Below are 24,864 nucleotides of genomic sequence, written 5' to 3' on the forward strand. Positions count from 1 at the left end.
GATTTTTACTGTATTGGCAATGGACGAAATTATGGAAATGATAATAAAACTGTTACCATAGGGCTCTTGCTTGTTTTGCATTATCTAGTATGATTAAAAGCCAATCATAAGGCCTCAGAAAACTCTGAACTTTAGTTACTCCTATAAGAACCCTTAAGCTGTCAGTTCAAACCCATGATGTTTTTCTTTCCTGGTGAAAGCAGCGTCTCGCCAGAAGACAGAGAGCCCTGACGAAAAAGTCAGACATACCCTGCACTTAAAACAGAACGGCAATTATGGTGACCGCTTTCCATAGGAAGACCCTCACACTATTTACTTTTTCTCCAACTTCATGGGCGATTCTTGGAGCAAGTCGAGCCCCCTGCTTCGTACCACCACAGCGGAGAGACTATGATGGTCAGTGAACATGGACATGTTCATGACGAGCAAAAACATTGCCTATAGGAGAAATAAGTCTAGACTACAGCCAGGCCTTATTAAGGAAAACACACTGTAACAGAGCCAAGTTTGCTGAAAGACGTCTGTCTTTTAGCACCTCACCTACTTATCAAAACCTGTTTTACAAGAGACACCTGCCCAGGCAGCAGCGTAAAGAACAACAGACAAAGAAAAAGACGAACTTTCATATCACAAATGAAACATAAAAAGCCTTAACGCTACAGATGATGACTGACAATTCTGTCATTAAGATTCATTTAAAGAATTCAGCAGAGGCCTGTTCTAGTCGATTGCAAATAATCAGCCAACAGCAAATGTTTTTATCAGTTATTTAAGCCAACTTCGCATCATCACGTTGGACGAGAGAACGTGTGCATTATCCCTCACCAGCATCCATTATATGAAAGAAAGCTGTTGTCACTGTACAATGAGACATCAATGAGGCTCTTGAATCACTAAACAGCTTGGATAACGCATGACGGCTAAAAATACACAACGTGATTAACACATAACTCAGGCTGCGTGGAAAGTGACAGTGATCACGCCACTACAGAGAAATAATGAATCTTATTAGAGGATGAAGAACACATTGTCCATCCCAATTTTCTATTTTCTTTAAAGCTCGCTCGGTTCAAAAGGTGAGCTCCACCTTAAATTGGCTTACTAAGAGTGCATATCCCTTAAGCTAATTGTCCATCCGAGATAATGGCCGTGGTGGCACAGGAAACAGGACATGCTGGAAATATAAGAATATGGGGCAACAAGAGGGAAACCCAACCAGCAGCATAGGACAAAGGGTAGCCAGGTTGGCACACATCTACGTTTTAATTGGCCAACACTGGTGCCAACACAAGCTCTGCTGGCTGTTAAAATCTGGGTGACACACTGAAATAGCAGGAAAGACAAGTCAAGTGACAGTTACAGGACTTTTTTCCTGTAACTGTCACAGGCGATTTTCACCTCAGTTTTCAGTGGAGCGGACAGGACTAATGGGACCGAGCAGTGGATTTCTGTATGTAATAACAGGTTTCCAACATAATATTTAAACTAATTTGAAGTGAAGCTACTGATTAAAACAAACTGGACTACCCATTGCCACTGTGTGGCAGGCTAAGGTTGAAGGCTTGGTCAAGTCCCCAGTGGAAGAGGTTGCAGCCAACACAGTGGAGGATAGCTACGTCTAAAAATTACCATTTTGCTAGGGGGCTGACATGCTAAGAATACTATGATAATTCACATGGTCGGTTTCTGTGGCTTGTTGTCAAGGCCTCCCATTTGTTTTAGCTGCTTGTTCAAAGGCGACACTGCCACCTGGCGTTGTGCGTTTTGACCAACCTGGCGTGAATTCTTCGGTAAACAGCGGGAAAATAAGAAAAAAAAATCATGTGAAAGTTATTCAGAAGGCATGAAATAAGCAGTTCATTCGTGTGATTTGAGATTCTGTTCTTAAGTGAGGAGATGATGGTCACTGACGAAACAAACTCACAGAAAGGGCAACGTTATCGGGCATTGATTCATTGCGACTGATAATTCATCGGCCAGACCAGTGTAGTCGATCCAGACAAAAAGGATTGACAGTCTGCAGGGCGACGGAAGTTGCCTGCATCCTGCATCAGTAAAGTTATGGGTAAGTCGCTGCTCAAAACAAGCTAAATTTGGACATTTTTCCCCCTTTAAACTGCGTATTTCTCTGTGAGCTGACTTTCTCTGAGGCTCTATGGAGCGGTAAGGTTGTTTGTTACAGCTGAGCATAATAACATCGAATATGACGGTTGAGTCCATCCTGGTGAGCTGTGTGTTGGCTAGCATGCTTTGCTAACGGCGACGGCAGGTGTTATTTTTACTGGCGGTATAGTAAACGGGTGATTGACAGCGAGTCACCCTTGACAGCACCAGTGTGTTGTATCATGAGACTATCATGAAAGCCCGTGTTAATACGTTTACATCTTTTTTTATTGCCGCCATTGCCTCAGCTCTGTGTTGTTACACAACAATGAATTGAGTGTTTTGTTGTTTTTCTTTTTTTTTTTTGGTGTTTATGCAATCAGCTCGTGTCTTTCAGGCCTGTTTTATGCCGAGACTCAGTAGAGAGGAGGGTTTGGGAATACTGGCCCCCATGTTAACACAGAGCTGCCCCCGCTGCCATGTCCTCCGTCTCTGTGTCAACATCCGCTTGTTGTGGTGGTGGTGGTGATGCTGCCATGGCTACCCAGGCGTGCGAGCAGGCTCTGCTGGCCTCAGACCGCTACGCCAGACTCATCCTGGCCCAGATGAACAAGATGCGGCTCCGCACCGACTTCTGTGACGTGGGGCTGAATGTGGGCGGCCGGGTCTTTAGGGTCCACCGGCTGGTGCTCGCCGCCAGCAGCCCGTATTTCGTTGCTCTGTTCTCCGGGGGGATGCGGGAGGCCGATAAAGAGGAGGTGCAGATCCTCGGAGTGGAGACTGAAGTCTTTGAGGTTCTGCTGGAGTTCATATACACAGGTCTGCATGGATCCTGACATTCCCACTATCACGTGCAATCAAATCTGCATGATGTGTACGTTTCTTTGTAAATGGATGTGTGCCCCCTGTCTTACCAGGAGTGATCAGTGTGACAGTGGAGAACGTCCAGGAGCTGATGGTGGCAGCAGACATGCTGCAGCTGAACGAGGTGGTGTCTATCTGTGGAGAGTTCCTCAAGGGCCACATGGATCCGATCAACTGTGTGGGCATCTTTCAGTTCCTTGAGCTGATTGCCTGCATGGCTATGCTAGAGTTCACCGAGAACTACATTCATGTCCACTTTCTGGAGGTAGGAAACAGTCAGAGGCACTGTATGTCATTTGATATCTCAGCTGCTCTGTGTTTACCTGCTACGTTTAAAAAGCTGGATGTGCATGAAATCTGCTCTCGAAACAACTACAGATAGTCTCCGTCTCCGTTTAGGTGTGTGTCACAGATGAGTTTAAGGGCCTGTCAAAGGATCAGCTGGTGAGGCTGCTAAGAAGTGAAGAGCTAAGAATTGAGGATGAGTACCAGGTATTCACTGCGGCCATGGACTGGGTTCTCCAAGATGTGGCAAAGAGGAAAAAACATATAGTGGAGGTGCTGGAACCAGTTCGCTTCCCTCTGCTTTCCCCACAGAGACTGTTCAAGTACATAGAGGGTAAGGAAAACACACAGTTTTTTACTTTATATTTTACATATCTGATGGTTTATATTCTCAATATTGCTGTGAACATGATGAGATGACACACTGTAAACATCTTTACAATAAAGGTATCACCGACTTCAGCCTGCGGGTGGCACTGCAGACTCTGCTGAAGGAATACACTGAAGTAACAAAGTCACCCAAAGAAAATAAGATGTACAGTCAGCTCCAGCCAGCCAAGATGAGACCCAGAAGAAAAGCCCGGAAATACCTCTATGCCATAGGTTCATTTTCAAATCCCTCTCTCTAGCATAGAAAAGTAACCTGATAAATTCCGAAGATGCCTTTAAATCTCACACCTTTGCTCGGTCCCTCTTCGCAGGAGGCTACACTAGGCTGCAGGGCGGCCGCTGGAGTGACAGCCGGGCGTTGAGCTGTGTGGAGCGCTTTGACACTTTTAACCAGTACTGGACCACCGTGTCGTCTCTGCACCAGGCCCGCAGTGGGTTGGGGGTCGCAGTGCTGGAGGGCATGATCTACGTGGTTGGAGGTGAGACAGCTGAGCCCATCTTGTGTTTGTGATCGAGCCCAAGAATAAAAGAAACTCGAACAATCTTCAGTTGTGTTTTTTTGTTTTTTTCATTAGGTGAGAAAGACTCAATGATTTTTGACTGCACGGAGAGGTACGACCCAGTGACTAAGCAGTGGGCCGCTGTGGCGTCTCTGAACTATCCCCGCTGTGGCGTTGGCGTCTGCCCCTGCCACGGAGCTCTCTACGCACTTGGTAAATACATACCGCACAAACTGCAAACATGAAAGATGTGGGCATATACCAGTTTTAGGGAAAATAATACTTTGCATTGTGGCCAGTGTAGGATCCACTGTTGACCCACTAGAATCAGCATTTTGGGAAATGCCAGTCAGTGTCACCACCAGCTGATAATTACATTGTTCCTCTTCAGGTGGTTGGATTGGCTCTGAGATTGGGAAGACCATGGAGCGATACGACCCAGAGGAGAACAAGTGGGAGGTCATCGGCAGCATGGCCGTTCCACGTTATTACTTTGGCTGCTGCGAGCTACAGGGTGTGTTCTGGGTTCCCAATGATCCTTGAAAATATTTTAATTAAATATACACATTCACATTAATCTACATGGATCATTGGAAATGTTGGATTTTTTTATATATATATATATATATATATATATATATATATATATATATATATATATATATATATATATATTTTATATATATATATATATATATATATATATATATATATATATATATATATATATATAATTTTCATATATTTTGACTTACTGTTAGTGTATAGGCTAGGTTTTCTTTTTCTGCATCTGTCACCAGCAGTTTTCTCTGCTATCACTGTAACACAGCAGCACACATTGAAGCCTCTCTCTCTTTTTAATTGTGGTCAGTGGACTTCTGTAAAGTCTGCTAGTTCTCATTATGAAATTCTCATTGTTGAAACTGATTCATTGGTGTAAATAACCTTGTCCAGTGAAGGTGCACTGATGTAAACGCTGTCATCTCCTCTCAGGGTTTATTTATGTGATTGGAGGAATCAGTGACGAAGGAATGGAGCTGCGCTCCGCCGAGGTATATGACCCAATGTCCCATCGATGGAGCGCCCTGCCCGTCATGGTCACGCGTCGGGCCTATGTGGGAGTCGCCTGCCTCAGTAACTGCATTTACGCAGTGGGCGGCTGGAATGAGGCGCTGGGTGCACTGGAGACAGTTGAGAAGTACTGTCCAGAAGAGGTACAGTAGGGGGAGGTGTTGCTGTCTGTGACGATTTAATTTTCAGTCGGTTTACTATTAATACCAGTGTCCTAACATTCTCCTCACCTCTGTCCCCTACTCTCTACAGGAGAAATGGGTCGAGGTGGCCCCGATGTCCACAGCTCGTGCAGGCGTGTCAGTGTCAGCAGTCAATGGGCTGCTGTATGCTGTCGGGGGTAGAGCCGCCAGCAGAGACTTCTCTGCCCCGGTGACCGTTGACTCTGTGGAAATCTATGACCCACACCTGGACACCTGGACCGAAGTCGGCAACATGATCACCAGCCGCTGTGACGGCGGGCTGGCTGTGCTCTGACGATTGGAATATTAAGCTTGTGAGCCTCCATATCACCACCTGAATCATCCCAAAACTGCATCGACTGAAGAAAAGCTGCACCTTAAGACATTTCTGTCTCTAGTAGGCTTTCACATTATCATATATGTTATTTATATATGGATTAGACATGTTTTCTTTATTTTATCTGTCCAGAACATTTGGCATTTGTTAAACATAAGATTATGCCTATTCAAAACTTGAGTAACTGCCAAAACTGCTCCCGATCACACCGTTATATGACTTGCTTACGTCTTTATTTTCATCTCAGTTCATTTCACAAGACTATCAGCATGCCAACAGACTTCTTTTTCTCTTGTGCATATCTGAAAGACAAATCGATGTGATAAGGATGTTTTTCACATTGGAGAGGTCCTGCTTCGACTGGACCAGAGAGTTTTTCAACTCAAATGAACTTGGATAGGATTTGAAAACACTGTTTTTATAGTTTAATTGTTCCCAAGAGAAATGTTTGAAGTGAGTGCGTTGCTACTTGGAAGATTTATCAAACCACTTGAGCCTATTCCGTAATGGGACCAACGTTCCACAGAAAGTGATTTCTGTAGATAATTAGTTACTTGAACAGTACACTACTGTTGTCACACCGGTGCAGTTGTTGCTCTGTAATTTTCACTGGATCCTTTTTGTATATATGATACTATAAATAATAGTGCCTCTTGGTCACTATTTACACTGAAATCCAAGCAAGTGAAGAGTGCTTTATCATTTCACTCATTAGTGGCACCTGAAGGTATGGCAATTTCCATTTTAACTTTCTGATGTTGAAATACACAACAGTAACTACCAGACAATGCACAATGTAAGAGATGTACAGTATTTACCTTCTTTATGGTAAGTATTCATGTTTCTCTCACTAGATGTCGAAGCTCATTATATTTGCAAACTGAGTGGAGCCGTTGCAATGACAATATTCCCTATCATGTACTGTTAATTGATTGTTAATTCATTGTCACACAGTAGTAATAACACATCTTTTCCTGGTTGCTTTTTCTTCTCAATAAATTTGATAAGAGTCATGTGTGTGCTGGGTTTGAATTTAACCCGTATTCCCCTTAGTCTTTGTTTAAGATCAACAAGACAGTTTGCAATGTCTCCCGGATGTACTAAGTGATGGTATGAATGTGTGATGGGTCTGTTATGACAAATTGGACTCTTGTGTTTCCGGTCTTTGACAAAAACTCTGTTAAGTTGCTCTATTGCTTAAAAATTAAAGTATAAGGTAGTCTCCATTGTAAACATTGCACTGAGTTTGTACATAGCGAACATCCTCAAACTTCAGTAAGAGAGGATTTCCTGCACTGCACAAACAAGAAAACTACATTGACAACACTTGCTCTGATTACATTTGATATCTCAGTGGATAATTCTAAGTATAGTTATAGGCCAGTTACATTTATTAGGTTCCGCAATCAACTGTGTGGTTGAAGTCTACTACTGTAGAGCAGCAAGGTTGTTCATTATTGATGCAGCATAAGTTCAAGGCAAGACCTCCACCACTAAAACTAGGACTCATGGATTTACACTCAACATTTACATTACATGTCAGTCTCCATCTTTACATCGTTGATCAAATATTTAAGTCTCTGCATCATATGATTTAGCTTCACAGAAATCTGGGAATGGTTCCTAAAGTAACAGAGCTATACTGCACAATTAATCTTTAACAACCAGTGAAGGTAACAGACAAACTCAAACATAACACTGCATCATTTAGCTGTGGTTTTGACTTTATCAGTCTGGAGATACACAACAATGAAAGCGAGAGGCATGCAAATAATAATGCAAAGTTGCACATTTGCACATCAATATGCTCAGAGACTGAATTCAGGGTACTTCTCACAGCACAAAATGTGATTCTGCAAATGTTTTCTGGTAAAATGTTAATTAATTTCAAGGTCTGCCTACATTTGGATATTTTACTCTAAACCCTCACAAGTTAGAAATTTCCACGCCTGTTTTGAAACTTGCAAACTGTTGTTATTCATACTAATGAAGCTTAGCATTAGTTCATGCAGGAAATGGAAGTCCTATACCCCAGCTGTAATCAACTGACAGTCTGCCAATCGAATCATCGTTACCAGTCAGTCTCACACCAGCCAAAGCTATTCTCACCACAAGACGGTCCATCTATATATGGCTTATGAGTCCTATCAGGGTTAAAAAAAACAGTATTATAACAGTATTAGTTTCGTCTTCCTCATGGCTCAGTCTTTTCTATACTGGGGGTTTTCTTCATTGCGCTCCCTGTTTTGGTTTAGCACGCTGCTTGGACAATTCAGGGAACATCTTAAGAGTTGATCCATCAGCACCGAGCAGAACTGTATTCCATTTGTTCCAATGAATGATTAAACCTATGATAAGAAGGTTCCTGACTGAAATATATAAGTAACAATATAGCTGCTGTGAGCTGGTGTACAGCAGGAACAAACCAGACCGTCTGCAGATCTGAACTTGATTTATCATTTTTATTGAGTCAATATGGCTGACAGTACAAACTGCCTTTCTAAAATCAATTTTGAAGCTCTTTGATCTTCTTTTCAGAGCAGAATTTTTTAATTGCGAGGGTAGCCGCCAGTGAGAAGGTGGCGACCAGAGTGAGGACAGTCCGCATGGCTTTAAACCAGGAGGGGTAACCAGGCAGCAGGGTCAGGTCATAGTGCAGTGAGAGACCCAGTCCCATAATAACTACCAGGGCACCCTCTGCGAAATTGTCCCTGCAGAGCAGCGCCAGCCAGGCCAGAAGTGATGGCACCACACTGTTGCCCAAGTTCATCCAGTCAGGCTTAGCAGGACTACCCTCAGGGATGGCAAACCCCCAGCGGGCACCTCCAAGGAAGGAGACTATAGTGGCTCCGTAAACCATTTGAGCATATGCCACTTCAGGGAAGAAGGACTGCGTGGCGGCCATCAGGAGGGGGGCAGAGATGAAGGGGATGAGCCCAGAGAAACCAAGGTACAGAGCTGGTTTTGGAGCGTGGCCAAGGGCCCTCAAACTGAAACCCCCTTTGCTGTCAGCTCTCTCTGAGGGGCTTCGGGAATCCTCATGGCAGAGACGAGATGCAGGCCAGCTCACAGGCCTTATGCTCAACAACCTGTTGGTGCACGTTAGTCTGGGTGGCATTACCACTGAGGAGGCTTGAGTGTGTAACAGCAGCTGAGCTTTTGTTGGTGGTGGGGCTCTAGTTATCTGCTGAAGACATCTCCATACCGGAACCTGAGAACATAATGAATACAAAAGTGCATAAACATCATTCTGTATCCATACAACGTTGGCACAATGTTTCGATTTTTATTTGTTACCGAGTAGTGAACCGTCAAATTGTTATTTTGGTCTTACCCCAGAAATTATGCGTCTTCCAGATGCAAATGGAATCATTTTAAATCTGAAAAAGACACGCAATGAATTTGTATTATAAACGCTCCCCACAGCATATTCACTCCGATATAACCAGATAAGGCTAACGTGCTACTAGCATACAACCTCTTGGTTAACCTTACGCAATATAGATCTATCCTCCTGTAACAACCTATAAACTACATCTGTCGTGGTAAACTAAACCTTACCCTTTAATTGTCTGTCATTTAATGGGTTGCAACGCCACTGCAGGCCCGGTTACATATAATGAATATTTACAAAGTTGACGTAAACTAGCTAAACTTAAGGTCGTTGGTTGCTCCCATTCTATCGTTACTCGATTAAATGCCTGTCTCCTGATCTTCCCAAGCTGAATGGGACTGGCTCTGTTATCGACCGGTGTGGCTGTCCGTGACGGGGGAGGTATTAAGTTATATTCAATATGGCAAAAGCCCCATATACATGGTTCCAACATTGTGTTCGGTGAATATTTTAAAAATCATCGTGTGGGAATTCAAAGTGAGGACTTTTCGTTTCAACTGAAAACGAAATGTACGTACCGAAGCATCACTGCTAAGCCGACCCGCCTTTAAAAACACAGTGTAACCTCGTCAAGTTGCATAATCACGACGGGTCTTGAACGTAACATCGTTTAGGCTGTTCGAATCCCTCAGTGCCAGCGCCAGTGGTAAGCGCTCCGTAAACCCAAACAAACACCAATAGCCGCATTATTAAAGAAGTTTATAGTGGCAGAAAATTGTTATCTCGATTTTGTTTGCAGATTAAATATATCTGACTAATTCTTCATCGGAGGCTCTCTTTGCTCAGGAGAAGGTAACAGCTACACGGCACCGTCATTAAACACTGCAAGTTAGCTCGCTAGCACTTAGCAAGCTGATGAATGTGTGCTGCCGCTGCTAAGGTAGCCATTTTGAAACTGTGTTGTTCCAACGAAGCCAGGTCTGTTTACCTCTTTTGTATGTTCGTGACAGCTGCTTTAATAGACAATTTTGACCACCCTGAGCATATTAAATGCGTTTTTACTTTGCTATGCCCTATAACCGTCCTAATTTATTCAGACCAACTTGCAGTGTTAGCGGGGTAGTTAACAGCTCGGGTAACGCGAGCTTCTAGCTAACAGTTGCTACGCTAGCGTTAACCTTAGTTAACTAATAAACAGTTAGCTAGCAGCGGAGTTGGGACACATCTGATAACGTTATTAGTTCGGGATTGACGTTGACTAGTAAGCTAACAACATAGCCGCTATGCGTCTCGGTTAATTTCAGTGCACTTTAATCCATTACATTACTCAGCTTGTTAGCATGGTGAAACGTGCATCCAGCGTTACTGTGTTGAATTGGTTTGCTGCAGTGTTTGTAGACATGTGCGTTTCTCATACTGTATAACGGCAATGTGTTTTACTTTCCAAAATTAGCCGTATTACCCTAGCCGTCATTCATTTGTGTTGTTTCACATTGAGATAAAATATTACACTCATTAGAGCCCGTGTCCGTGGCAAGCTCATTGATGTTGAGCTGTTACGTAATAGTTCAGCGGGGATACGATAACGAGCCCACGGTAGCTCTGAGTTTGTCCATACAGGCTTTGAAGATGTATTTAAATGGCTCGCTGGACAGGGTGAAGGAATCCCTGTTGCGACTGCACACCTCAGTTCCTTCCAGCATTGCACTCACAGCCAGGCCCGTTTAGATTCGCAGCGGTCTGGGGAGAAAGTGTTCGAGTTATTTTTACACCGTTATAAATATTTCATTTACCAAAGACGACACAATTTCATAAAAGAGCCAGCTTTCAGCAGGAAATGGTTCTTAGATCACTGAGTCATGGTTTTTCTCTGGAATCTCTCAAAATGTGTCTGAAGTGTCAAACACAGTCTCTTTTTAAGGTTGTCTCTTGAATTGTAAGTGATGTTGGCGTTAGGCGAAGGAGGAGCATCTTTCATAATGTCTCACAAATATGTTGTACATATTTGCACTAACCATGCAAATATCTAAGATATATTTGTATGGAGGAAATCTTACTTCAAGCCTAATCTATCTGTTTTCTCAGTAGCCACTTTACTAGGTACACACGAGTCTGATACAGCAGTTAAAGTAGGTTTTGATTCAACCTAATGGTCATTTTGGAAGCTGTACTTTGTGGTGCAGTTACATTTGACTGCATCACACTGAGATGCTTGCCCAAAAACTTTGAGCAATATTTCATCCTCTCCATAAATATTACATTTGGCTGACAAAGTATTGTTAACAGTTCACCAACACCACAAACACGCACCAGCACCTCTTTTAAAACGGTTTAAATGATAATCAAGTAAACTTTTGTTTTTTAGGGTTTATGCTGGACTGTTACATTATCAGTTGTAGCTAAGGTATGCCTAACTAATAAACCAGTGGCTGAGTTTGGCATGTGTACTTTGAACCTGAAGCTTTGAGATGATTTTTTTCCCAAAGTTCCCAATAACACTGTTTTTGTTTACTGCAGGTCCTGTCCGTTCCTGTGCAGATACCAGTGAAGCCTCAGCAAGAAAACAGAAAAAACCTGCACGGAAACCATATTATTGAGGAAAAACTGATACAAGAGGAATTGGAGAGAACTACCTGACAAATTTTGGGACGCATGCTATTTTATAGCTTTCTTTTTTTCACCCCGAGAGATAGGAGTAGATTGAGCTGTCCTGAGGATTTCTTTTTGGACATGTTTTATTGAAGGAGATCAAGACCTTTTGAAGCACAGAGGATTTTTGTTTAGCATTTGAGCTTGCATATCTATGAAATCAGAGTTATACCCTATATCTACTCTAATCAGAAAACCCAAGCTGATTAAATGGGCATCTTCCAGATGTGATATTAAAACATTTAAAGATAAAAACGGCATTATAATGCATCATCCAGCAGCATCTCAATTTCACTAACCAAAGCTGAAAATGACTGCAATGTAACATAGGGTTTTACTTCCTTCATTGTCATGTGACTTTGAACCTTTCAGCATTGTTTTCTTCAAGGTCAGACAGTCTTTTTCATCAGTTTAATGAGGTGAGCAGTGGTTCTCGGTGACCTCCATTGCCAGTGAAAGACTGTCTCTGAACTTATTTTCTTTTCTGCATGCGTTTCAGTAAACCTTAAAATGATTCGGTAAAAGTGAGTCGACGTGAAAACATACTGGCACGCAGTGTGGCTGGACAACACCTGTCTCTTTCCACCCATCTGGTGTCAAAGTGGGACTGCTACACAAGCTGCTGTCCATATTCCACGGCAGAGGACTTCCATAGACTGCTCCTTGTGTTGGATAATAAGACAACCTGGCTCTTCCTCATCGTTGGGACAAATCACCTGTCAAATCACTTCAGTTTGCCAATCAGCATAAAGTCCAATCAGATTTAGAGTCTTACTCCTGACAGTCATCTTTTTCAAATGGTTCAAATGAATTGGTGAAAGATTCAGTCTGCCGGTGACAAAAAATACAGTAGCACTGGCAATTGATTCATCAGAGGCGTGACCGGCGAACAAACTGCTTGGGAAACTGGTTCAAGAAGGAAGAATTGGTCCGCTCCTGCTTTCAAATCTACTTCCTCCTTGGCCAGTTCTCTGGATCGTCATTCCAGATCATTCCTGCGACCTTTTGACCCATCTCCCAGTGTTTCATCCTGGACGAAGGGATCTGCCTCTTGGGAAAGGGGCTGTGCTGTCCTGGCGGAGGTGGAGAGGGGGTCGTCAGTGTACTGCTGCTCCCCTTCTGTCAGTGCACGCACTCTGTGATCAGTGCCATCAGGCCTGAGGAACGAGCCCAGCCGGACTGAGAGAGGAGGCAGAGGACTTCAGAGCCAAAGACTCTGGGGTAATGATAAAGTTACACCCGACTGACTTGGCCAGGGCATGCCATAGCCATTTAATGGATTGCTGTAGTTTGTCAACATTGTGTGGGTAGCGGGTGTTAATTTTCCACCATATACACATAATAGTTTTAAGGCCAAATTAGAAAGGTGAGCAAAATCAAGCATGATGAGCTATATAAATGTATCACATACACACATTGCAAAGTAAATCTTGTATCCGGCTGCACAGAATGTTTTCCATCCAGTCTGTCAACCAGTTATCAGCTTCACAGGCACAGCTGCAGCAAGTCGAGCTTTGTTGTTTTCTGCTAAGAATAGGACTCTTTTTTGGCTCGTCTTGAGGGAGACCTTTATGCAGTGAATTTCAGCATAACTGATGGTAGAAAACAACACTTGGAAGAAATTATGTGACATCAAAGCTAGATGGGCATCAAAGGGATTTAGATAGTGTCAGATTTGTGTTTCTTGAAATATGACAAAAAAACAGTCAGAAATTTGAAAACATGTCGCTTTTCTTTTGATAGATCCTGGCCATGAGGTTTGATGCCTCGATCCACTGACCGGAAACACTGGACCTAAATGGCGCAGCATGACTTTGTCCCTGCCTGGCTTAACTTCTCCACGCCCCAGCCTGCCAAGGTGCGTGCCTATGTGCAGTGCACTGTATGTATTTGAGTTTGTTTCATATGAATGCAGGATAAAGCAGCGATGGAGACAGACAGAGCTTGAAATTGTAACTGTGAGAGTGACTGCTCTAATACATTTTAGTGAATGTATGTCAGGTACACCTGAATGTATGTGTGTTGCTGTGTGTGCAGTCAACGACGAGTCACCCTCAGAGACCGACAGTGCAGTCAGTACATGGTTCAGCAGAGGCTCACCTAGGCATTGTGTGCCTTCATGAAAAAGACAGATGATAGAAGAAGGATGGATTTCATGGAGTGTTCAGGCTAGAGATTGGACAAAGTTGATGGCTCTTGCGGATAAACAAGACATATATGATTTTGCTTTGTTCATTTTTTGTAAGCTTCATTCTGTTTTTTAGATGTCAGGATATTTATGTATTTTATTGCCTATTTAGGCCCCCCCCAGTGAGATATTGTTGGGTTTAAATTGATTTTGCCAATGTAAAAATTACTTTTGCTACTCAAGAAACAGCGTTGACTGATTTAAAACATTCAGTTCTATTACTGTTCCTAAGTTAAGATGATGACTTTAAAAAGCAATTTAGTAATGAAAAAAATGGATAAGAATATTGATAAAGAACCAAACAAATAAATAGTATCACTAAGGGTCAATAAAATCCTAACATACCTATCCTGACATTCTGCACAGTTGAATGGAGAGAAACTATAGCTTAGTGAAATGGACAATAGCTGTCAACCTGCTCTGTTGTCAAATCCATAATATCCCTCTAACATTTTCTTAACATTATATTATTCAGACTTTTTTCTTGTTGGGTGATGATTCATTTGTACCCTCACAAATATTGAGTGACTAGCACGCCTGGTCACTCTAACATGAATGATTTTTGTTAAGTTAAAGGAGTTGTTTGTTATAATTTGTAGCAATTTACCTGAATTAATCACTTTTCTATTCGCCCTAGGTGAGCAGATTGTGACATGGAAAATGAGACATCCCCCTGTCTCATTTGGTTGCTTGTACAACCTGTTGCCTATGAACTGTTTAAGTTGTTTAATGCAGCTGGATTGTGGAATGCTTTTTGAAGGACTTGGGTCAGATTTTCTGCGACAGTCCAATGGATGTGACTTTATGCACGTTCCACAGTGCCTCTCCCCGTTCTGCCAACGTGGATCAGCAGCAGCTAATGTTAGTTTAGAAATGGAATCGGCTAACAAAAACGACTGGCTTCCAGCACAACACAGAAGTTCCACTGAGCCGCTTTAACACTGAACCAGTGTTGGCTGTTATGACAAATTCAGGAAAAAACGTCAGTTGTTGTTAAGATGTAACAACAACTGACGTTTTTTCCTGAATTCATCATAACGGCATTACATAATGCATGATGAGGTATCACAATCTAGGAAACTAACCTTTGATTGATTCCATTGTTTTCCTGTATCAGGAAGCATTATCATAGTTATTGCATAGACACTAATCAATGAAACAAATGGGGGGTTGTGTTTAATTAGCTCAAGAAATATTTGAGCCTCTTTTAGAGGAAGTACTGAAGAATGTGACTACTCAACCTAGCTTGTGTGCTCTCTGTTCAGCAGATGTTGAGCAACAGACAAGCCAGGCTGGCTGAATAACATTTGCTGGCATAGCTGAATATTTGTCATGTTTTTAGTGATTTCTCACAAGGACATTTCTTCAAAGATGGGTCTTAATATAAAAGAAAATATGTTAAAAAGTTTTTAGCTTTACCTAGCTAGCGAGCAGAGCATGGCCAGGCTGTCTTCAGTAGCATTCGTCTGTATTTGTTTTTAATCTGTAGTGACAAGCACTCAAAATATCAAGAGCACTGATTAAACTGTGGACTGTGCTGACCCGTTGGCCTGTGTTTAAGTTGTCCCAGACTGTCTGTCGCAGCTCAGTAATGTCTCCAACTTTATTCTCACAATAAAAGCTTGAATTGAGTCTATCAGGAGAGACAGCGATTCACAGAGGCAAAATTATTTTGATTGCTGTGCCAAATTTGTAATGTGACTACAATCCAGAAATCTGGAACAAGTCTGTTTCTGCCACATTTTAGTTTACATATAATGCGAGAATGCAAAATGTCATTCAAATATTTCTCTTGAAGTAACACTTGAGGGATTGGCAATTGAAGGATGGATGGATGTTAGGTGAATGATGGGAGTGATTTTTGTCCTTCGTTTTCAAAAGGCATCGGATCTGTCTGACTGTCCGTCTGAGGTTGTAAATGTGTTTCTCCTGTCCAGTTTCGTTGTACTCTGAGTCAGGAAGTTGCCCAGCTAAGTGGCCTGTCCATGAAATCAAGAGTCAAGACGGAGAAATAAGTGCACAGTCACTGTCCTGCTGACACATGACTTAACCTCGATGTCATTTGTCGTCAGGGATTAGCCTGCAGACGCTCTTAAGGTCGGAGCTCCCAACTCATTCCCCCAGGTTTTTTTTGCATTGAATCGCTTTACATGGCCTGTGAAAGTTATTGAAATTTCTCGAGACGGCGCTTGCAGGGATAGGCTGAAGAACACAGTCTTATTTGATCTTTGAACCTCCCCTGATGACAAGGATATGATTCAGATGGAATTAAGCATTTGCAGTCGACAGTGTTAAACACACAGCTGTGCCAATGCAGTGACTTCAGGATTCAACACTAAGAATTATGTACACTGTGTTTTTCTCTACTTACTGGCTTCCATAGCAGCATATTTCTTGTGATAAAGCATTCCAAGGTTGTTTTGAGGTTCTAAGAAGTTGTTTTTTGTTTGCTTTATTCCTCTGAGAATAGATCCCTATATTGACAAGTTTTGAACAGTTATTTTAGTTCTCTGAGGGAGTAAGAAAGGAACACTGTGTATGGAGAGGATTCGTGCTAATCTAAGGTGTCCTAAAAAGTAGTCTGTGGTAATTATGTTTTGTAATTTTCTGTTCCTATGTGTTGTCGGTTAAGAGAGTCATGAGATTCATTGTCTGCCATTTAAGTGTAGTGTAGAGTCCCACTTTGACTAACCATGTCCTCTTTGTCTTCCTCCAGTCCCCTGCTGCCAACCTTGAGAAACAAGGTGAGCCCCACCTCCACAGGGACAGCAGAACTGCTGTGAGCCGCCGCCGCCACAACTCCTCTGATGGCTTCTTTAACAACGGCTCCTTGCGTGCCCCATCAGGTAACAGTGCAGAGAAGTTATCTCATCATCATTTATTGCAGAGCCCAACTGAATATGTGCAAAAAGAAAGGAGCCATGATGACTTTAGTAACTGAACACTATAGTGCAGATGAGCCCAGTGTAGCGCATCTCAAGTTTCTACTTATTAGTGGCATAGTTTTTGTTTTTTGTTTTTTTAATGTTGATGTATAAAAAAGTAAGTTGTCTCAGCCTTTGTTGTTATGTATTTGTGCCCTGAAGCCAGTACTTTACCACCTGCTCACTATTTTTATGTGTCATTTCTGATAGAAGAATGATCAAATGTACTGGACTACTTCTGACTGCAACGGAGCACTTCTTTCTCCTGCTGTTACTGTAGTTATCTTTCTCCACAGCACTGTATCAGCGCTAGTTATAATCACTGGCTGGTCACTCAAGGCGAGACCTAACGCTATGAGAATTGTTACACAGTACTTGTCCATCTATCCCTCAGTCATGATAAGCTGGGTAAACCAAGAGGGCACTGAAAGTCTGCACTGATATTGGCAGGAGGAGAGTTGGTTAGCTTTTAGCAGCCGAGTCCTGTGTGGCTGTGATATTTTAGCGTGCATTGAGAAACCGTCTCCTGTGTTTATCGATTGGCTGTTTTGATGGTGTTCTATAGAGACCACTGATGGGACTTTTTACAATGTACATCAGCCAATAACGCTCGGTTCTTTCAGTTGGAGTTCTTGTGCTGCTTGACCAGAGATGGGATGGTATGGATGGAAAACTATTAACTATTATTGAACTGAATATTAAATGTACACTCTTTCTACTCAACAAAAACTGACTGTTACATGCTTTATAAAAGTAGACTTGATTGCAGAGTTGTAATGAATTGCATTACATTGTACAGATGTCCTAATAAAGAGGCCACTCAGTGTAAATGTGTCTCTGTTGGCCAGATCACAAACGCTGCTATCCATCTTTGTTTTCCCTGGTTCATGCAAATTAGGGTCAGTCTTCTGTCATCCTTCTTGATGTTTAGTAACTGCCACCAAAATGAATAACAATGGTACTTTGGTTATTTACAACAATGATAGTTAAGCTGCATGAGCTAACCAATATGTATCAGTTACCATAAACATAATGAAGGAATAGTATGAAGGGGGGATTTTTTTTTCCTCCACACTTTACCACAGTGATCATTATAGCAACAGCAGCTCAGTGCTCTGTATTTAATAGCATGTAGAACAGCTGGAGCCTTCTCTCAGCTAGTTTGCGTGTAAATTTAGTGTAAGCTGTAAGTGTTAGCTGCCGTTAGCACAGCGAAAAAAGGAGACAGACCATAGATGTATTCCAAAAAGAGTAAAGGTTATATTTGTGCTTTGGAGAAACAGATGCATTTACAGCATTTCTACCTGTGGCTAGAGTGCATCTGTAGCCACTTGCAGAGGTGGCCAGTGTTCTGTCAAAGCTGTTTTTTAATAGTAGCTGACACACTGACAAAAGTGGTTGGGTGAAGACTGAAAAGGTGGAGTTTGGTTACTAGTTAAATGGTCCTTTTATCTTTTGTCAAGCTTTCCGTATGGTAAAAACACTGGGTGTGTTTCAGACATTGAATCAGTTATGCAGAGTCGTTGTGAAATGATTCTGTTGGGCTTTCATTGTGCTGAGTTAAAGATGATGGCAATTGGCAGACCACTCTTGAAGGAGCATATAATTCAGGTCCCTGTGGTGGATGAGGAAATAATTGAGGCCACCTGCTCAGCAGACAGTGATGGAGGCAGCTGTGTTGTAGTAGGGTTTCAAGCAACAGACAGGTGGCGTTGGAGTCCTGTAAGGCTTTCGTTACACCTCATTCAAACCATCTGTCTTGTAATTTAAAACATGTACATTATTTGGGTTACCAGTGTTCAGATCAATGTATGTACACTTCATTTAAACAGTGCTGTCCAACCAGTGAATGAATGGTTGTCTTGTGGTGCAAGTTCCAATTAATTATTGCTCATTTCCAATGTTGTGAAATTAATGCTAAAGACCCACCAGCTTGCTATGTTTTCATACAGTATCAGTAATGATTGGTCCCAGTTTCTGCAGTGGTGCTTTTCTGGATGAATTATTTTTTTGTGATCAGTTGTACCAAGAGGGACATGTAATTAGGTGCATTGGCTAAACTCAACCCAGAGGTCAGTCTGTAGTCCCAGTGATGTCTTACCACCACATCTCATTGTGTCTTTGCATGCTTTTGGCGATGCCCTGCCACCCAGAAATGTTGAACAAAATCTTTAACTTATTCTTCTGAAATGTAAACATCTGAAACTTGTTGGTACTTTTGCTACTTCACAGAGGAACCTCCTGTGGGTGCAAGCTGCCAGGGATGTGGCTGGTTTGCCAGCATTCAACGTTAAACCTTGTTATGATTGCTTTAGTCTTCAAGCTTCTTCTGTGTTCTGCCATACTGCAGTAACTTTATGCTCAACTTGACAATGTTTCAACAGTGTGTCTGTGTAATGTGGCAGAGTAAATACATTTTTAGACATTTTACCCTTCATCTGAAGGAATTCATCAATTTTTGAATTTGTTGTGCCAAAAGCTTTGATTTGCTATGAGACATCAGGGCTCTCTAATGCCAGCGAGAAATACTGGATCAAAGTTTAATATCTTCTGCTGCTTTTATTTAGCTAGTTGCAACAGGTTTTTTCCTGGTAGTTTTAGTTCACCAAAGATGGATCCCAGTAAACTTGATGCAGTGAAAGTACACAGTAAGTCCTCCTGTGAGTCGATTTAGAGTCTAATTTAAGAAAAACAATTTACCTCTACCTGTCTCACACTCTGTCTATGGTGAATCTGAGTTGTTAGCATCAGGACGGATGTACGAAGTATCATCTTGGCGGACGTCCTGTGCCCAGAGATCCTTTATAACTTCTGGTATAAACAAATCCTTGTGGCATTGTGGTCTATTTATGTTCTTTATTGTTGGCGATGATGTGACGCATTTAGTTTTTTAAATGTCTGTCTTCGACTATAATTGTTGTTTTTGTTCTACAATTGCCACAAACATAAAAAGGATTTCCAAAAGGATGATAAACGATTCTGATGTTGTTCTCTCTTGGTTTGGTCTGACACCTTCTTTGTGTTTTCCACATTGGAAATCGCGTCAAGTTTCAGCCAACATTATGCCAGTTCCCCAAGCAGCAAGCAGGGAAACACATGATCATCTGCTCCCACTTTGGAGTGCCAGCGTAACAAAAACATCCACTCAGTAAATCATCTGCAGACAGAACTATTGATTCACTTGGATTTCATTAGCTTGCAGACCTAGATGGTGAACAGTGTTCCTCACTAAGATTCAAGGTGTTTACATGTTATTTAAAGTATTATAACAAATCCTCACTCACCTATCCGTCAAAGCCACATTTCATTTTCATCAATTCAACACAAAAGTGCAATGACATCATTCACAACACTGCATGTTTGTTCTCTCCTAAGGTGACGGATGGCAGCAGCCCTCTCTGCTTCTGAGGCACGACTCGGTGGACTCGGGGGTGGCCAAGGGAGGGCATGGTGGGCTGGCGGGGGGCCCGTGTTGGAAGGAAACACCCAGCTGGCATGGAGCTCCGCGGGGCGCCCAGGACGGCCACCACCACCAGGGACGCCACCCCAAACGGGTAGGAGGCGACAGGGACAGGCAGGTGGGGCACCGGCAGCGCAACGGCAACTTTCATCCCCGCAAGGGCGCCTCGTACCAGGACAAGTTCCCCAACGAGGAACGCAAAGACAGCAAGGACGACAAGCTGAAGTTCGTGGAGGAGGACTTTGTGAGTACATCACCTTTGCTGTTTTCTGTTTTTTTGTTTTGTTTTGTTTTTTTGTTTTTCTGAACATGCCAATAATCATGAAATATTTCTTGTAAGACAAAACTGCACTTTTAGGAAAATTGTGATTACTGGTTACACTGCTCCTGATTTTAGATTATGAATGCTGTTGACCAAAACATTCACTTTTCTTTTTTTTTGCCCATATTTACCCTGGGAATAAAATGTCATTAGGATTATGCATCACAAGAGCTTCCCTTAAACTGACTAATGCAGCTTAAACCCATTGGCAACAATATGCTCAGGTTCTTGGATGTTAATTTATCTTAAACATACAAATTTGAACACCAGGATATTTAATGCAGACACTTACATTTTGTTTTTTAGCCTTCCCTCAACCCTGAAACAACTGGAAAGCCTGGGACTACGATGCGAGCAGTGGCCCCCCATGCTGGAGTGTGGGGTAAGATCTGAATTCTTCAATCAACAAGATGTGGTTAAAGGTTTTTAGACCTTCCTGACATTTCATCGCTATCTTCCAGAAAACCCCCCTAGTGGCAAACAGATGGTGTCCAAAATGTTGGTCATCAAGAAGGTTTCCAAGGAGGACCCCAGCACAGCCTTCTCCGCAGGGTTTGCCACTGCTGGCGCCTTGCCCACCAACGGCAGCAAAGCTCCCATCGCAGGCTCCAGCGTCTACAAGAACCTGGTCCCAAAGCCTGCTGTGGCCCCCACCAAAGTAAGACTTCCTGAGATGTGTCAGTTTATTTCAACAGCTGTCTTTTTTCCAACATAAACCAATGAATCACATTTGTATTAAGCGGATAAGTAGCTCTGTCCGTGTTTGTGACTGAGACTCATTATATGTCCTCTCGTCTAGAGCACCCAGTGGAAATCCGGTGGCAGAGAGATCACTAAGTCTGGCCTTCACATGCCAGGCCGAGATTCAGTCTTCACCAGCCCCGTCTCTGCAGCCAAACCCAGCACCCCAGTCAGTGCACCACAGCACAACACCCAGAAAGAGGTGAGGATGACCTTTTTTATGTAGCAGTGTTAAAAAGGGCAGAAAAAAACAAAAGAAAACCAGACAAGACAGATAAAGCAAGCTCAGTTTAATATAAATAAAAGTTTTTATCAGACATTTCAAAAGCTTGCACAAAGAGCAAGATTTGAAGAAGAGTTTTAAAAGAAGCTAGCTGTTTGTTAATACGTCAGAGTTCAGTAGTGTGGGGGCTCCAGTAGCAAAAGCCTGATCATCCTTTATCACAGACTGACCTGGAAGCCAACAGCGACCATGCCAAGTCACTAAATCAGATGTATTTAGAACCAGACCCTTAAAAGTGAGAAATGTAATAACTTCTACATAATTACAATAGATGTTATGGGATTTTTCTAACCCCAACATGAAAATTTTTTTTAAATGATAGAGTTTGCTCCGACTATAATGTAAACTGCGTAACAACACAGCAAGCAGACTGTTAAAACAGTGATGCAGTCGTCTGTGTTGAACTTAGTTCTGGCTGCATGCGACACATGTAGCCGTCTCTCCTCGTGTGAGTAAATCACAGGTTTTATTTAAACATAGTAATTATGTGTCAGTGTGGTCGGTGGCTGAGATGCTTACTCACATGTGCGCATCGTGCAGTAACTGAGCGGCTTGTCTGCCGTGTGTTAAATGTGACTGTTTTTATTCCCTCAATCTTCAGGCAGTAAAAATGGCTGATCATTCCTCTGCTATTTTGAAAATGTAACCAACCGAAAGTATTTGAGAGCTAATGGATGGCTTCTCATTTTTGGGGGGGGAGTTTGCTAACTCATTTTTCTTCTCATCATGGCTCCTCCCGGCCCTTCACTCTCTGCCTTCCCATGTCATACGCACAGCACCCATCGAGCACGACTCCTCCCATAGACATCGCCCCATCGAGGCTGAAGCTGATGCGCCGCGGTCCGGACCGTAAGAGCGAGTTCCTGCGAGCTCTGAAGGACGAGGGCACCGGAGAGCTGACGACAAGCAGCAGCCCGGGAACATCTGGAGAGGTAGGCGGTGGTCTGGTTGCTTAAATTGTCACACGGGACAACACAGCAGTTACAGAAATGCGCCATTTAGGATGTTGTATGACCATGTACTATCAAAATGGTACTTGTCCTGTTCATAGTCCCAGGAGAGCCATACTGTTTGTGTGTTTTGTTGTTACTTTTGTTGCAGCCTCTTTACAACTGGCACAGGGGAAAAAACTAAACTTTTTTAATTTATGCAGAAAACTTCAACTTTCCCTCCTCCTAGTGTTTTGTGATATTACTGTCGGTGCTATTAGCAACATGGCCACTTGTAGCATTCTAGCTACTGTGCAAAGCAAGAAAGCAACAATACCAAATGCAATTTAACCTAGAAACGGCTACCTCGCTTTCTGTCACTCACTCTTCCCCATCTTTGCCTCCTCCATCAGCGCTGCCCCTTTTCTTTAGCAGTGTAGTTTCCACAGGGACTACATAGGGACTACCTGGGGATGGTGACCAGGGAAAACAATGCATCTGTTAGCGCAATGGCCGACACTTTTCCTTTGTTCTGTAATGTGGCCTTCATTCCTCTGGTCACCCGGTGGCTGACTGAATGGCAAAATGAAAGTGTTGTTTATATTAAACCAATCTACACACTGATGGTGTTGGTTTTCTACAGCCATCGCACTGCAAAGTCAGCAGTTACTTCAGATTGATCATTTAAAGTAAAGATGTTTTCAATTGCCAGTTTAACGCGTTCTTTCTTGGTATGTGAACGCTCTCAGGGTGAAAGCAGCACCCCAGAGCCGAAAGCCTACAGCGAGGAAGTCTGCCACGAGAATGGTCTGTCCTACTCCCTCAGTGACTCAGACACTGAACACCTGTCCAGCTCCCTGGAGGCAGAGCACCGGTAGGACGCTGCAAACAGCCTTGTACCCAGATGTCATCATTTTCACACACACAGTCAACTAAGCAGAAAATGATCTTGTTTTTCCAGGTTGCTGAAGGCCATGGGCTGGCAGGAGTACCCAGAGAACGATGACAACTTCCTGCCTCTGACAGAGGATGAGCTGAGAGAGTTCCAGACTAAAACTGAACAGGTGAGAAACATCAGGAAGAAGAGAATCATGAACGAAGAAAACGGCTGATCATTCACACATTAACCGACTGTGCCCTCTTGCCAGCTGAAGAGGAACGGCATGCAGAGGAACGGGGCTCTCCCGAGGGCGCGGGGTGTGACCCTCCACTTCACCCCCTGGAGGAGTGTGGCGGAGGCGAACGTCGAGGAGGGCTCCGAGTCCGAAACCAGTAGCAGCAGCCAGACCTCTGACGACGACGACTGCATCAAATCCTAACGTGGCTTTACGGAACAAAATAAAAAAAACAACAACAACAACACAACAGCCAACACAACATCCCAGCAAGCAAACCCCCCTCTTCCTCTCTCATCTTTGTTTTTAGAGCACCATTTTGAATTTCCTTTTATTTTGATTTTTTTTTTGTTTTGTTTTTTGTTGTCATTCTTGCACAAGGGAAAAACCAATCATATCCCAGTGAAGGGGGAGATTCCTGCTCCGCCAGACGTCGTTTTCCCTGCGTTTCCTCCTTCACTGCAGTCCCTGCCCTCTTTGACCCCCCCCCACCCCCCCTTCTCCTACTTCCTTTTTCTTCCTCGCTTTGTGGAACTGAAGTGTTCATCAAGAAAAGAAGGGCAATGAATGCACACTTGATTCTGCTTTAAACAGACTAACTCATTTCATTGATGATGCTGATGACACATTATTAATGATATTAATAAAAATTGGTTCCTGACAAGCTGATATGTTTCAATATGAATCTGGCTACTGTGGTGTTTGAGTCCACACAAATTTTACGCTCTGTAGATCACATTGATCCCACGCTGCCTTGGAGGCAAATTCTTCATCTTGATCAGCCTGACTGCCAAGGTTATGAGTTATAAGTTACAGCAGCTACGTCCTCCTCTGCCAAGAACAACAGATGGAGCATACAACACGCAAAATGCTTTTTTAATTGCTGTTGAATTTAACTGGTGCTGTGTGTTTGAATTGCTCTGAGGACAGGATTGTAAAAGGGTAATTTGTCCATTTAGTTTATGAATAAAAAGCGGATAAATGGTACATTTGCTTTGTAGTGTAGCAGCAGATGGCCAAACTTTTGGAGATTAACAAAACCACACCTCTTTTATGATAAAAATTAAAAGAATCTGGTTTTGTAGAACACAAAGTAATCATGCTGATGTTCAGCCATATCTTGGATTTCATTCCAATGAAGGGCTTTAGATTTTAGTTTTAGATAGATTTTCAGACAACCTCAACAT

The 24,864-nt window shown here is 42.7% G+C and overlaps 4 protein-coding genes across 8 annotated transcripts in view; 2 read left to right on the forward strand and 2 right to left on the reverse strand.

The window, feature by feature from the left end:
- The window catches only part of LOC119011064 (SH3-containing GRB2-like protein 3-interacting protein 1), a 69,396-nt gene extending 67,499 nt beyond the window's left edge, over positions 1-1,897 (reverse strand). The window contains exon 1 of the mRNA XM_037083867.1: positions 1,774-1,897. The gene's annotated coding sequence lies outside the window, so the exon portion shown is untranslated. The remainder of the gene's footprint in view (positions 1-1,773) is intronic.
- Positions 1,898-1,924: 27 nt separating this feature from the next.
- On the forward strand, positions 1,925-6,745 carry LOC119011065 (intracisternal A particle-promoted polypeptide). 2 transcript variants are annotated; one of them, XM_037083873.1, is made up of 10 exons: positions 1,925-2,065; positions 2,501-2,922; positions 3,021-3,232; positions 3,367-3,586; positions 3,700-3,855; positions 3,954-4,121; positions 4,218-4,355; positions 4,534-4,656; positions 5,136-5,356; positions 5,466-6,745. In XM_037083873.1, the coding sequence occupies exons 2-10, from the start codon at positions 2,583-2,585 to the stop codon at positions 5,688-5,690; spliced, it is 1,803 nt and encodes a 600-aa protein (XP_036939768.1). In that variant the 5' UTR covers positions 1,925-2,065; positions 2,501-2,582; the 3' UTR covers positions 5,691-6,745. The 2 variants fall into 2 exon arrangements, with proteins under 2 accessions (XP_036939768.1, XP_036939769.1); XM_037083874.1 differs by having other exon boundaries at positions 2,022-2,065; positions 2,487-2,922.
- Positions 6,746-8,175: 1,430 nt separating this feature from the next.
- Positions 8,176-9,468, reverse strand: LOC119011070 (transmembrane protein 69-like). Its single transcript, XM_037083885.1, has 3 exons — positions 9,294-9,468; positions 9,067-9,112; positions 8,176-8,943 (listed from the first exon to the last, which is right to left on the reverse strand). Exons 2-3 carry the CDS (start codon positions 9,103-9,105, stop codon positions 8,239-8,241), a joined length of 744 nt encoding a protein of 247 aa, XP_036939780.1. The 5' UTR covers positions 9,106-9,112; positions 9,294-9,468; the 3' UTR covers positions 8,176-8,238.
- A 235-nt stretch (positions 9,469-9,703) lies between these two features.
- Positions 9,704-24,362, forward strand: gpbp1l1 (GC-rich promoter binding protein 1-like 1). Of its 4 annotated transcripts, none has more exons than XM_037083875.1 (13): positions 9,704-9,772; positions 9,866-9,918; positions 11,584-12,936; positions 13,459-13,573; positions 16,620-16,749; positions 20,203-20,531; positions 20,916-20,991; positions 21,071-21,267; positions 21,409-21,552; positions 22,410-22,565; positions 23,312-23,436; positions 23,524-23,626; positions 23,711-24,362. In XM_037083875.1, the coding sequence occupies exons 4-13, from the start codon at positions 13,514-13,516 to the stop codon at positions 23,879-23,881; spliced, it is 1,491 nt and encodes a 496-aa protein (XP_036939770.1). In that variant the 5' UTR covers positions 9,704-9,772; positions 9,866-9,918; positions 11,584-12,936; positions 13,459-13,513; the 3' UTR covers positions 23,882-24,362. The 4 variants fall into 4 exon arrangements, with proteins under 4 accessions (XP_036939770.1, XP_036939772.1, XP_036939771.1 ...); XM_037083876.1 differs by lacking the exon at positions 9,704-9,772 and having other exon boundaries at positions 9,779-9,918; positions 11,584-12,134; positions 12,215-12,936; XM_037083877.1 differs by lacking the exon at positions 9,866-9,918.
- The last annotated feature ends 502 nt before the right edge of the window (positions 24,363-24,864 follow it).

This window comes from Acanthopagrus latus, chromosome 21 (assembly GCF_904848185.1).
Source record: "Acanthopagrus latus isolate v.2019 chromosome 21, fAcaLat1.1, whole genome shotgun sequence".
NCBI lineage: Eukaryota > Metazoa > Chordata > Actinopteri > Spariformes > Sparidae > Acanthopagrus > Acanthopagrus latus.